This window comes from Tiliqua scincoides, chromosome 1, assembly GCF_035046505.1.
Source record: "Tiliqua scincoides isolate rTilSci1 chromosome 1, rTilSci1.hap2, whole genome shotgun sequence".
In the NCBI taxonomy this organism is placed as follows: Eukaryota; Metazoa; Chordata; class Lepidosauria; order Squamata; family Scincidae; genus Tiliqua; species Tiliqua scincoides.
The window spans coordinates 33,123,489-33,138,074 of NC_089821.1; the positions used below are offsets into that span (position 1 = coordinate 33,123,489).

General features: G+C 40.6%; 1 protein-coding gene across 5 annotated transcripts in view; it reads right to left on the bottom strand.

Annotated features, from left to right (window-relative positions):
- CAPRIN1 (cell cycle associated protein 1) overlaps window positions 1–14,586 on the bottom strand; it is a 35,219-nt gene that overhangs the window by 4,417 nt on the left and 16,216 nt on the right. For 3 of the 5 annotated variants that reach the window (XM_066636204.1, XM_066636196.1, XM_066636213.1), the window contains exons 7-16: window positions 10,261–10,398; window positions 8,859–8,911; window positions 8,687–8,773; window positions 6,582–6,737; window positions 6,311–6,419; window positions 5,355–5,416; window positions 2,288–2,398; window positions 1,433–1,582; window positions 1,082–1,235; window positions 368–562 (exon numbers count right to left, since the gene is read on the bottom strand). In XM_066636204.1, coding sequence (XP_066492301.1) covers window positions 368–562; window positions 1,082–1,235; window positions 1,433–1,582; window positions 2,288–2,398; window positions 5,355–5,416; window positions 6,311–6,419; window positions 6,582–6,737; window positions 8,687–8,773; window positions 8,859–8,911; window positions 10,261–10,398 — 1,215 coding nt within the window. The remainder of the gene's footprint in view (window positions 1–367; window positions 563–1,081; window positions 1,236–1,432; window positions 1,583–2,287; window positions 2,399–5,354; window positions 5,417–6,310; window positions 6,420–6,581; window positions 6,738–8,686; window positions 8,774–8,858; window positions 8,912–10,260; window positions 10,399–14,586) is intronic. The other 2 variants (XM_066636229.1, XM_066636221.1) reach the window with 2 other exon arrangements.

The window sequence follows — 14,586 nt, forward strand, 5'->3', positions numbered from 1 at the left end:
AATAAAGAATCCCACCATGTGTCATAGTTTGAATAAATGAAAGACTTGCTTTTGTAAATCAAGGAAGAAACAAGCCCTGAAAAAAGATGTAGCCATTTAGCGTGTTATAAATGGGGAAAGTCAGTTTCATATTACATTGTGTCAACTCCCCACTGAAACTATTACAGTGTTAGTACCTTACTACCATTTCAGATTTTTTTTTTGCTCTTTTGTTGCTGAACACTATAAGCAGAGCAAGTGCAGCACAAGCTTAAATAATTCTGCAGTTACATTATTTTTATAGTATGCCAATATAATGCTTAAGCTTCTGGACATTCTGCATTTCTGAAAAACATTCAGAATTAGTCTCAAAAGGTTAAGTTTTTACCTCTAAACCCATTGGCTGGTCCCCTGTATCCATTCATTAAGCCTCGAGTGCCGCGTGATCCACCACGAGACACTCCCCGGCTGTTATAATAAGGCTGACTGTTACGTGGGAACCCAGTATTCTGTTGTGGAGGCTGCTGGTGGTTACCTGCCACTTGATGGGACTGGTCCGGGGAACCATGGTAGGTGCCAACCACTAAGATGGGGGAGAAAAAAATCGAGAAAGTACAAAAAGTTTGGATGTATAATTCCAGTTCCTAAAGACGTAAAGAATATCAAGCTAACTCACCAATGTATACTGCTTAAGAGCCACCAAGTAGGACAGTAAAAGTTTACCTATCTAAAGAGAGATTGTTTTCAGAATTAAATCCAACATGGCAGTCTGAATTACCAGAATATGTAGATTTCTTCTAGTTCCTACATAAAGGATAGTTTCAACATAGCTACACTGAATTATTTGCTATCTGTGAATTGTTTTTCCTTTACCTGCAGGAAGTTGGATTTTATTTGCTGTGGTATATAAAGGTACCAAAATTCACTGATAGTGTTTCGTAGTACTTTTACCCTTTCTAGGTCCCAGGAAATATTGTAAAGCGCTTCCCTCATTGCACATTCCTAGAATGTTGTTTAAATTGAACTTCATTACCAGGATTTTATCTTGGGTCTTTCAAACCTTTAGAATGATGCATTTAGGTTCCACCTTTCACACGTTTACCTGTCTGAAGCTGCTGTTCTTGCTGAAGTTCTGATTGCTCTACTTGGTGAGGCTGATTGGAGAAAGTCTGGCTGTAACTGGTCTGGTACTGATTTTGTTGCTTTAGGGTTTCTGGCTCATTGACAGGAGGAACAGGTGCATTCATATTAAATACCTATTTGAAAAAAATAAGACCCCAAAACCCAATCAGTATTTTTTTACATCCTTACCAAATAATTTTGCACAAGTTCCATAAGAGTAAGAAACTAGTAATAGTGTACATATAAGGCACAGTCAAACTGCTGCTTTATTAAAACTGCCAGATATCTTGCCTTCCAGAATAAAATGCTCAATATTCATTTAAATACTTACTGTCTGCATGGACTGGAATGGAGCTGCATTAACATTGATTCCACTGCTGTGCAAAGGTTTGCTAGAGGCAGCCTGGAATACCTGAGGCTGGGAAGCAGCTGGAAGCGGTGATGTTGTTGGTGTCTGGTCTGCACTTAAGGTTATTGAAGCCTGACAAATAAATTGAATCCAACATTAACCACCCACTAACTCAACAGAAAGCATTAGGATGATGATGCACAGGTGGTTGCTGATCAAGTGTTTCTAAACTATATTATTCCAATTTACCTAATTTTATTAATCTGTTCTATCCTAACTGAGAAGAACTTCAGCAGTTTCCTCTCCACTACCCTCATGCCTGAAATGAATGTGGGAAATAAGTTATTGAACAGATCATATGAAATCTGTAACATGCCTCCTCCCTATCCAGAAAACAGCAACTGGACCTTAACCCTCTTGACTAGATGTACAGAAACTTGTTTGAATTATTATTAAATAAGCTACTTCTAATAAAAGGGATGTATCACCAGAAGACCATGAACAAGATTAGAAACACACCATCTAGAAAAATGGCCAAACTACCAATACCAGAAGTCAAAGTTGAAAACTTGGGGTGGCAACCAATTAGCACTTTTGCCACCAGGATTCCCCTCCACAAAAAGAAGCTTCCTCCATTAATGCAAGGAGCATGCCACTTGTGTAAGGACCCATATTGTGAGCAGAACACGCTTTCTGTTCACAGAGGGAATTCCCAAGGGCGTGCCACCCTTTATAGCCAATTTTGTCTTTAGCAGGTCACTTGTTACCTTTAGCTATATATCTGCAGGAATGCAGTACATGTCCCCATCCCAAGCAAAATGAAGTCTCAAAACTTGCCTGAATCTGGTCAATAGATTCTTTCTGAGGCCGCTGCTCTGTTGAATGAGGAGGCTGATACATGGGCTGGGATGCTGTATATCCCTCACTTGTGGAAGAAACCAAGGGGACCTGTCAAAGTTTTAAGATTTAGCAGAAACTCCTACCGGGGCGCTGGGCAAACCCTTGCCTTAAATCTGAGGTTTTACTGACATCTATACTATTAACATTGTTTTGCATAACTTAATTCTGTTTAAATACATTAAAAGGAGATTTAGCATACATTTCTCCTTATACATAACCACTGCCCAAAAGTATTATTTTGTAACAGTTTTGTCATTTCCAACTGAATAAAAACAATTTTTGTTTAAACCAAAACCTCTTTCTGCTCCAGTACTTGCTGGCCTCTGTGCAATCTTCCAATTATAACATAGCCTGGCAGGCAATTGAAGATTATCAACACCTTTAGGCCTCAAAAATATCTGTCATGTGATATCAGGACTGGGCCTTATGAGCATATGTGCCCAACAACACACAAGCGATGTCTTGTGTGAGCTAGATAAATTGAACTTATAATGTATGTATGATTTATTGCATGAGTATGATCTCTCCTGGTTCACAAAGGAATGGAAAGATCATGCAGACTGGCAAACTGTAAACACTTAACTGCTAGGGAAGCCACTTTGCATTATACTGTATGACTGCCCACATAAGACATCATTCCCACAGGCATTCGAGGCATAGTTCCAGACCCCAACACAGGAAGGATATTACCAAGGTTGCTACCAAAGACCAAACCAAGTCAAAGAAGAACAACTAATTAAGAGGACATGTTATATATGAAGCAACCCAGAATGGGGACCACATAATTCAGTCTATTCCTAAAGCTGGTAGCAATGATTAGCAAACTTCCTGGTTACTAATGTAATGGTTAAATCTTTTCTGGATAGTTCAAAAGACAGGAACAGATGAGTCTCTCACTTCTGGAGAGTACTGTTGCTGAATCCCCTAATTCTTGCCTAATCCACTAGATGAGTGAACTAGTTAAATCTACTACCACAACAGAAAAAGCTTACAAACATTATGAAAGAGATGAGTGCTATAGGAAAACTGCCCAACACACTGCATGCAAACATTTTTCTGGGATTGTTAAGGTCTTAGGAAGAGTGAAGGAAAGCTTACATCTTGAATATAACAATTTCTAAATATCTAATATGTTACAGAGCATTCACATTTCTGAAGAATGAACTACCAAGTTCAGTAACATGCTAGACTAGAGGAACATAACATTATACATAGAATGTGCATACAACGTGCATAGAAATCTATGCACTTAGAATGTGCCTAGGCCAACTATGCACTTAGAATGTACCTAGGCCAACTATGTGGAATTTTATCCACACAGTTCTGCTGCAACTGCCTGCCCATATGGGCAGTTGTACGTATAAAACTGATCTTACTCTTCATTTAACTTACTGAAAAAAATGCAGGTTAGTTTTCATCATGAATAACTACTTTATATTCATTATTTTCTTTAACAAATATCAGTTAATTATATTCCTAAAGGCCATGCGTTTCAAAAATCCTGCAGTTTCAGGATGGTGTTGCCAGTGATGGTCAGTTTACCAGGCAAATCCACTAGTGGCTATTGCTCAACGAGCAAGAAGATAAAGTAATTCCTGCCTGTGTTGCAGCGTCCACAGTTGCTTGAAGAGTAACTCTAGATTAGGACTGGCAACCTTTCTGGGTAAAGGGGCCGGATGGTCAGTGATGATATCACTGCCAAACTTCCAGAAGTGGCTCAGCTTGGCAGGCAAAGTATCCCATCCGATTTGCCCCACACTGCGCAGAGGCAGGGGCACACACTCACAGAGTTTTTGTGCCCCTGCCTGGGCAGGTGGCTCTGCCATTCCCTATACAGTGTGTAGCACAATGCAGGTGGGGGGGCGTCCTTCCAAGTCAAGCAACACGAAAGACTGTTAACTTTGGCTCACAGGTCAGACCTGGTCCAGGGCACTAGGTTGCCAACCCTTGCTCGAGATCAGGGGTGCCCAAACCCCAGCCCTGGGGCCACTTGCGGGCCTTGAGGACTCCCAATGTGGCCATCAGGGAGCTCCCAGTTTCCAATGAGCCTCTGGCCCTCCGGAGACTTGCTGGAGCCTGCACTGGCCCAACGCAACTGCTCTCAGTATGAGGGCGACTGTTTGACCTCTCAAATGAGCTGTAGGATGAGGGCTCCCTCTACTGCTTGCTGTTTCACGTCTGTGATGCAGCAGCGGCAGCAAAGGAAAGGTCAGACTTGCTTTGTGCAAGGCCTTTTATAGGCCTTGAGCTATTGCAAAACCTTCATTCATTCATAAAAGTTCATCTACAATATATTCATTTATGTAAATACATGTAAATTTATTCAAATTTTAAATGTAAATTAATTCTTTTTTCCCCCGGCCCCCAACACAGTGTCAGAGAGGTGATGTGGCCCTCCTGCCAAAAATTTTGGAAACCCCTGCACTAGATGTTATCTAATACCTTTAAACAACTGGGAGGTTTTTAAGCCAGCTCCATGCAAGCATTTGACTGCTAACTGGAAAACTGTTCATCAGCATGCTTCTAATGTCAGCAGGGCAACTATGTAGTCATCAACCATGCATTAGGACAATACTGACATAACATGCCCCATCTCCCATCATCCCCTCATGCTGCTTAAAGAACTGACAAGACTACCCAACCCAACTCTAATTGCCACACAACAGCTACCATCAGCTTTGCTTAACAAACTGCCTTATTAGCTGCCTCCAGATATAGTATCCACAAATAAAAATAGGTTGGTTCAATAATCAACATGGTACAAGACTGCAATATAATTTAAAAATTTTCTTCTTGTTATCACCATTACCTATATTTCCAGAATGCGAAACAGGATATCCATAGTTAAATTTCAGGTAACATTTAAAAGGTTTTACCAACTGCTAAATACATTTCATTGAAGCAATTTCTAAAAAAACTCAACATTTTCTATAAAACCCAACATAATATGCAATATGGCAGAGAATGAGTATTTCGCCAAGAGTTTGCAGAGAACAGCTCCTACCTGTGTAGCTTCAGGTGGTACAGGAACCTGGGTGGGTTGAGCAAGTCTGGATTCAGTATGAACTGGAAATATAGTAATATTATCCATATAAGAATCTGTATCATCAATCTGAAATACTGGTTTGCTGTTTGCTCAATACCCAATTGAGCTCAATACCCAACTGCTCAATACCCAATACAAATTTATTTTTATTTAAAGGATTATATCCTACCTTTCCCATGCTAAAGCTAATGGTTCCAAAACTCTATATTAGAATGAGGGCCCAATCCCTCCCCAGCACCCAGCAGTACCAAATGGCCGCCAATGTATCCTGTGGGGTCAGGGAAAGTGCTGAAGGTCTCCTTGGGATAAGGAAACATCAGTTCCCTTATCCCGCATTGAGAGCCAATAGCTCCAATGGGTCTACTCAGATCTGCACCAGTTCCTAAGCTGGCGCAGAACCCAGGAGAACCATGTCAGGCGGCTCAACTCAGGAGGGAGGATAGGAACTTGTCACAGCCTCTGCTGCCACAACCACCCCCCTCCTGGGCTCAATTCACCGAGTGGACCTCCCTCCCTCCACACAGTTCAACTTCCAGGTGCTTCTAGCAATGAGGCCCAGTGCCAAGTGTGCTGGCCCTGGCACCACACATTCCCTGCTGCCTGCAAAGTGCCTTATGGCACTTTCACAACAGCAGTTGCCAAAGTAGCCCGTCAGCCTCTGGCATAGGATCAGGCTGCCTCCACAGTTTTTCTTCAGAAAATGAAAAACTGCAAACCAGCCTTCCATTAAGTTTTTAATGTAGTAATAACTGGTCTTTCTAGAATACTCATAAGCTAATTACCATGGCAAATCAAGGTGACAAATGTTTTTAAGTATATTTACTATTTTAATTTTCACAATGTTTAGCAACTTGTGATATTTCAACTATATTAACATCTTGTCATGCTCCATCTAGATACAATCTATTACCAACCTGGAGGGCAAACCATCTGTGGCATGTCCAAGTTTTGGGCTGGATTCATTGGCTGGGCCGAAACAATAGCAGGATCAAGTGCCTGGTTCTCAAATTCCAGCATGGAATCCTAAATAATTTAAGACAAGATTCAAGTATACTACACTAGAAACAGAGTCTCTTCAAGAGTACCAACCAGGGCTCAAATGGGAACGAAGCATCCAGCTTTGGCTGGATTGTACTCATTTTTCTCATTACTGAGCATCCCTTTTAAAGACAAAGTTCAGCATACCTGCATGAAGTTGTAGGGACCTTGCATTTGTGCCATAAGGTCCTGAACGCGTTGCCTCCTAACAAGAGGATCTGCCTGAGCCACAGCAGTAAGCGAAAGGGGATCTGGAACTGGAGGAGATGTAGCCTGTGGTTGCTGCTGGAGTGAATTTACCACCTATAACAGAGCAGTAAAATGTTATGGTCATTTCCTGTTAGGACAAATATTATACGTGTAACAGTTCACTTAGTAGTTAAGATTTTTGGTTCTTTTAAAAAAAGATGTACCTATAAACGGCTGCAAACGAAGATGACTAGGATGATCTAGATAAGTTAGACAAGCTTGCTTAGTTTGGACAAGGGCAGAGAAACATGTACGTTAACTGCTGTAAAAGCTAAGATCACTGAAATCTAGCAATCAGACACAGAGGTAAACTTTTAGTTTTTCAAATGTGTGATCGCTTTGTTCTCATACTTGGGATTTTGATTACAATGATGAATTAATTGAACTTACAGGTGCAAAACCCACTGTGCTCTCTTCATGACATTTGGCTGGTTGAGCATGTCTAACCTGTACAGATACTGACTGTAGACCACATAAGCTTAGGCTAAAATAGTTTTGTTCATCTCTAGCATGCTACAAGATTATTGTACCCAAAGCCCATCTCCCACTCCTACAGTAGGGAGAAAGATAATTTTCAGAAATCACCCCCTCCAGGTTCCCGCAACACCCCAAATCTTCTCCAGAGGAGGAGTATGCTACTACACAATAGTATGATTAGAAATTTTTAATGATTCCTAGTACTCCAGTTTTTTTGGAGACTGGATACATATTACTATAACAGAACTAGTCTGCACAATTCCAATGACAGATTTGGCATTTCCTTAGTACAAAGCCACAGAATTCACTCCCATTATCCACTTTCAGAATGTTTCCATCAGTTTTTACATTTTTAAAAAGAAATTTTAGATGTGTCTATATTGCTCCTTCAACTAATGGGTGCACTCCAAACATTTGTCACAGGCTCCCATAATAGCAAGAACATGCCCTAAATAAAAATGAATTGCAAAATTTAATTTGTGAACAGAAAGTACTTTTATCTGTGTGTGGGAGGAGGTGGTTTCTGCCTAGCCCCAGTCCTATTCCTCTACAACCTCACATACTTCTGTTCCCAAAAATTGGGACCTTTTGGAACTGCATAGCATGCAAAATGGGGGGGGGGGGGGAACATAGCAGGAATCAGAAAAACTCCGACCCTCTCTTTTGCATGAACTGAAATGTCTTCCATTCATGAACACACACTTGAAATCCATATTTCCAGTCCATTTGAACCACTGTGAGTCTATCTCGTAGTATCCAATTCTGATCAAACAACATGCTTTTAAGAAATTCAGAACTTGGACAAATGAGAGAAAAGTTGCTCAAATCATATTTTCAAAAACACCTTAAGCACCTCAGGAAAAGGAGGAACATTTGAAACAGAGATGGCCTGGAAAAATACACAATCACTGCATGGATAACATTTCTTGGACAACCTAAGACGTTCTTTCAAGATAAGTACATATTCACAAGAAGTTAATGATGACAAACTCTGAATTAACTAATCAAATACAGCCATTTCAAAAAAAAGATGAATGAAGTTTGCCATAAACAGTCTAGATACCAAATATTTATAGGTACACGTTGGTCCTCAGTATCTGTGAGGATCTGTTCCCAGACCCCCAGCAGCTACCAAACCGGTGGATATTAAGATCCCCCAGTACACCCTAAGAGGACTTCCAGACATGACTTTTGGTTAAGTCCAAGAGGTATTCTGAGGCAGCATATGGTTTTTCATCAAACCAGAAGTGCTCTCAAAAGCCTCCAGGAGCCCTTCTGAGGTGCACAGAGGTCAGGTGCACAGAGGCCCTGTGCCTCAGAAAACCTCCCGCACGTGACCAGAAGTCACATTTGGGAAGTTCAGTGAAGCTCTCCAGACAAGGATCACGACCAGCATAAAGTCAAATCTAGGGGTCCTGAACCCGTGGATAAGAAGGGACAACCTGTATACAGAAATAGAATAGTTATGTGACAAGGAAATGAAAAAACAGACTGCAACTTTAACTGCAGCATACAGAATACCTTACCTCAACAGTTTCAACTGTCCATTCATCCACCTGTTCCTTCTCACTACTGCTGAACTGAGTCTCTGCCATGAACTGCCTGTTTACATACTAAAATAAAAACGAGAGAATACAACAGTAAGATAGCAGCATTCATTTTTAAAAGGTGACTGTAATCTTTCTACTGAATAAGTACCTCAGTTGATTCAACTTCACTGGGTTCAGTATATTCTTCCGTTGGCTCTGGCTCTATGAGGAAAATACACTGTTTTAGACAAAGATATATTTGAACATATTTACAATGTAACTTCTCATACCTCCAGTATTTAACCCAAGGAAAAAAGTAACAGAACACAGAGAAAATTTCTATCTGGTTTTTAATTTTAACATTAGGATGGATTCAGAAAAAGATCTATTTTTTCAATTAAGTGAAACCTCATAGCAGTTGTAGCAACCATATATATGCACAAAAAGGAGGTGTTCATGGAATTGTTAAGATGATAACTTTATTTAGTACCATCTCTCAGTAGTAAAGCTAGGCTTACGTTCTCCCCCCCCCCCCAGTAAAATGTAGATATAGTAAATCCAAATCGTACAAATAGATTTTTCTTCACTATTTACATTGCAAAATAAACCTCTAAGTTCGTGAGAGTTGGCCAAGAATTGCAATGCCAATCTTAAGCTTCATCTGGATTGTAGACAAAGGTTTTTTGGGGAGCGTCAAAGAAATTTAACCATTTAAACTTTACAATTTGTAGTACAGGTCTGAACAGATCTAAAAGATTGGATTTAGTTTCATTTCCATGGTCTTTCAAAAGAAGCAAGTACAGTCAAAGTTTCAAAAACCAGAGGCATCACTAGGCTTTGCATCACCTGATGTGACAGCTCATTGCGTTATGCCCATGATGGACCTCCTTCTGTACAAGACCATACAAAATTACAATATCATATGCACAGCCTTAACGAAGTGGCATCACTAGGGTTGATTTAACCCCCATTTACTTAATTTTAATTTATAACAGTAGAGGTCACCCAACAAATCAATAACCAGAAAACCAGTGGCTAACTTGATGGCACTCACACAACTGAATAAGAGTTCTTCTGATACAAGGACATGAAAGACGATTAATACTGACATCTGATTGGTCCCCTGCTGTGTCATAATATCACCTCACAGGCTCTCAAATCAATCTCAATAGTCAGTTTTGAGTTAAGGAAATCTACTTTGTTACAAAAGGCACTTATGTTTTCCTTTTCTGGTTATTTGGCTATGTTTGATAGAATACAGATATTTCAATGCTGTCCATTTCACTGTATTCTACATTAAATTACCCATCAGATTATATGTACTATGATATTATTCAAAAGTACTTTTGTCCAGTCGTGGTGTCGCCTCCCCATGAGTCATCACCTGGTGTGATCAGCACCATGTCAGCGACGCCACTATCCTACCTAGCCACTGCCAACAGCCTACCAAACAAATCCAGTGCTGCAATTCTATCCATATTTACTGGAAAGTAAATCACCTTGACCACAGTGGGACTTGCTTCTGAACAAACATGCATCAGCTCATGCTGCAAGTATATCTTTTTACATACCAGTTTCTGCAACAGGATCTTCAACTGCAGGTGCTGGGGTCGACTCCTCTTCTTCACATAATCCATTTTGGTGATTGTGAGTACTGTCAAAGTAGCTTGTTTGAAGAATGCGTTCAACAATTTCTCTTAGGGCTTTATCTGTAAACAAAATAAAATACTAATTTTAAAAGTGTTTCATCAGACAAATGTTTTAAAGTGCTTTTTAACAAACTGCTCCATAGAATGTTAAATGTTTTGTAAAATACAACAAAGGTAATTTCAGATGATCATTTCATTACATATGTTCGTACCACCAGCATAAAACAATTATTGAATAATTTTTGCAAAATAAATTTAAAATGAACAGAGCTTGCATGCAAATCCAAATAATTCAACAGTAATCCTGTTATGTCAACAGATGGACATTTTAACAAACTACAATGTTTGTACATTAGCACTTCTGTAAAACAAAAATTCCATCTAGGCCTGTGATTAATGCCCCATTTTTCTTCCTATCATTGGATATTTCTCCAATCCCCTCAAGGTTTCTATGCTAACTGTGCAGCCTAAAAGATGCTGGACATCCTTCTGCAATAGCCTTTGTCCTTCATTGATCACACTACAGCAGTGCCCTGGTATCCACGGGGATTCCATTCTGGAACTCCCTGTGGATATCAGAAAACACTGATAAGCAGGACCTCCCCCCCCCAATGCATCCATTTGTTAATTTAAAGACTTTTCTCACATGGCCACAGATTTTTGCTTAAACAAGGTTGCTACAAGCTAAGAAGCTCATAGCAACCTTCTGATTGCCTCCTGGCAGCCTGGTTGCATTAAAAAAAAAGGAGGTCAACAAGAAATGGAACTTAACCGCTTCCTGTTAACCTTTTTTTTTTAAGCGCCAAGCTGCCGAGAGGTAGCCTGAAGTTCACTGTGAGTTTCTAAGCTCACAGCACCCTTGTTTAAGCAAGAATCTGCAGCCACATGCAGCAAGTCTTTAACTAGTGGATATGCAGGGGGGGACCTGCATCCACAGAACCGCAGATATGGGGGGGGCCTGTATTCCCAAACAATCATGTGGCTGTATGTTCAATAGTGTCTATGTGGACTAGCTACCTGATGAGACTGGCATGTACCCACTAACTGAGAGGTTAAACTTATCTCTAGGTGAAGAGATGAAGTTGCCTGGTGATTTCCCTTTATCCAATCAAACTTAGGTTTCTTAACATTAAGCACAAGGATGATTAGATGTGTTTCCAGATCTGCCACTGGAATCAAATACTGGTCTGCAGAAGGCACACCCACTTACTCTCCAGGAAGTGCAGGGACTGAGATTCCTGGGACAATGCGAGTAGCTAGCACTAGAGACTGGATTTCCAACTAGACAAGCTTGGGGAATTTGTGTTTTACTTGCTCTTTTCACTCCTAGCCAATGCAACCTCAATGCGTGGTGTTTTTTGTTTATAAAGTAGCCACCCAACAAACTCTAAATGGCATTATTTGTTAATCCAACCAATTTGATCAAGCATATCTTTATGTCCATTGAGCCAAGTTACTCCCATTTTTCATCAGCCTTTCCACCTCTATTTTTTGCATTTTTATACTGTCCTTCCTCTAAGAAGCTCAGGGTGATATGCATAGTTTCTCCCCTCCTTGTGTCCTCACAACAACCTTGTGAGGTAAATGAGACTGAATGACTAGCCCAAGGTCACCCAGAAAGCTTCATGGCTCAGTGGGGAATTTAATCTGGATGTTCCAGGTCTAAATCCAATTCCCAAAGCACTACACCATTCTAGCTTCTATTTAACTCTTTTTCTCTTGGGCATATAAAAAACTGACTGTATTTTTAACACTTTGCCTGCCTAGAACATGCTCATGGGAATTTCAGTCTATCACATCTGATCACTTGCAGACAATATTGTAATTTAAAGTACCACCCTGGGATTCTGCATTTTCCTGGGAGGAGTTGTTTTCTCCCAGGTGGCCCCTTCTGCTTGATCTCCTTAATTTGGAATGGTGGCAATGGATAGATCTACCAGTTCTTGCCCCCTCTCCACTTCAGCTGCTGACCCACTAAACTTAAGTAGGAAAAAGCATATGAGTGCTAAACACTGGGTGCTACTCCCCTTTCTTGGCTTTCCACCTCCTTCCCTGACAAAGGCCTACATGCAGGAGCAATATCTGCTGACAGGCACTCAGTTTCAAAAGAAATTAGGAAGGGCATATGACTTGGACAGGGCTTCTCTGGAAAAAAATTTCAACTATTTCTACACTAAATGGCCATGTTAAACCAACATAATGAGCATGTACAAAGCAACACCTCATCTGAAGGCAAAGAATCACTGCTCACACAAGAATTGAGAGAAAACTTTTCTGAACTATTATAGGGTGTCATCTGTCTGAAACCAAAGCTGCATACATATAGCACTGCATACATATAGCAACTGTAGGTTGCTACCACTTCAATTTCTGTGCTCCTGTTAAAAGAATGCAAATAGGTGACATGGAATTGCTTCCTTATGACAAAGGTCTGTAAACGGAAACAAGTAGTAAGACCATCTTACTTCTTGATAGAAGAGGCACAGGCTTAAACAGAAGAACTGAACATAACCAGGACTAAGCTGAGGCTTCATATAGTCCCACAATACTTGACCAATTATAAATGTTTGTAAATCCTTTGAAAAGGGTTTTTTTTGAGAAAGAGGGGGTGCATCTGAAGCATCGTATTTATATCTATACATAATGGAAAAGGATTAATAGATTTCTTAAAACAGTGCAGCATATAGGCAAGAATAAGAAAAGTTCATTTAACCCATCTGTCCTGCTCTCCTTAGGACAGAACTTAAAAATTTCTGATAAAGAGGAGGTGCTGTAAATTCTGCAGTGCACCCTTTCCAGATGATCTCAACTAACTTTTCAAATATCCAGATAAGGACTCTCCATAGACAATCCTACCTAGCCCCTGCACCGGCAGAGTGCATACTATGCTAGCACAAGCTGTCACAAAAGTGCTGTAAAGTACTCTGCAACAGCGTAACAGTTCAGTGCACTGGCAGGAAGGCCAGTGCCAGTCCGCAAACACCAGTAGAAGGAGCCGCATTCACAGGACTTAGTAAGTTCCCACTGGACAGTGCAGGAGAGGTAGCAGAACAGGGTGGGGGGGAGGCGACAGGGGCAGGCGGATTGTGCCCAGGAAGGGGGCAGGATCAACAGCACCAGGCTGTGCCATATCCTATTCCACTTCCTGGATTGATCCACTGACACGGATCAATGTCAAATGTCAATCTAGCTGGCATAGGTCCACATAGTTCCATTGTGGCAGGTTGAGGCTTACCTTGGGGAAACAGGATGAATGTCCCCTCATGTAGAAGAGGCCTGCTAAATTCCCCCTCAGGTTTTTCTGTGAGCCATGCCAGTGCCGCTGCATCAGTACAGGAGAATTTGTGGTGGATTAGGTTGCTTGTCAATCTGACCAACTTATGGAAAGTGGTCCATTTTTATAGGCCACTCAAAACCTAGGCTAGACATTGGCGAATTAAGAACTATGAATGAAGTCACCAAATACCTAAGATTAGTAGTACATAAGAAATCTTGATGCCATTCATCCAAGTAGCCACAAAAGGTAGATTTTGCCAATTGCATCTTATGAACTGTGATAGCTCTCCTAAGTTTTCTTTGAACAACCTGGGGCACCTGAGAATTGCCTTGGTATACTAGAAACCCATTGTGTATATCCCAGGAGTAGGGAAAACAAATTTATACTCCAATCTCTTCAGTGCCAACTTCCCTGAGCTACAACAGGACGGATATGGTATGCATTCCTGTACCACTCCAAGCTTCTAGCAACACTTTTGCAACAATGAACAGAACCACCACCAAGTCAAAAGCAACCTAATACACAAGATGAAGACAGACACTGCAATGCAGAAGTACTTACAAACCTGCATTCCGTCAAAATACTATCAGTTTTTCACAAGGAAACTTTGGACAAGTTTGACATCTCAACAGAAATACATCCGAATGCAAATGAAACCTTAAATCAATGCTATACAATAGTCAGCAGCACAAAAAGATTTTTGAGGTTAGATGTACATATGAAAGGTAGCTATATCGACAAAAAGAAATAATTACAACCAAGAAAGACTCTTCTACATAGACACGATACCTCCAATTATCACTATGGCTACCATTTAATGACTCAATAAAAGGTGTCATCACATCCTACCTGGGAAGTTCCCAAGCAACTAGTTAGCTACTGTCAAAAACCCACATTTTAAGCTACATGGATCCTTTATCTGCACATGGGAATTCCTGCATTCTTATGAAACAAGGTGCGAAAACAGAGTC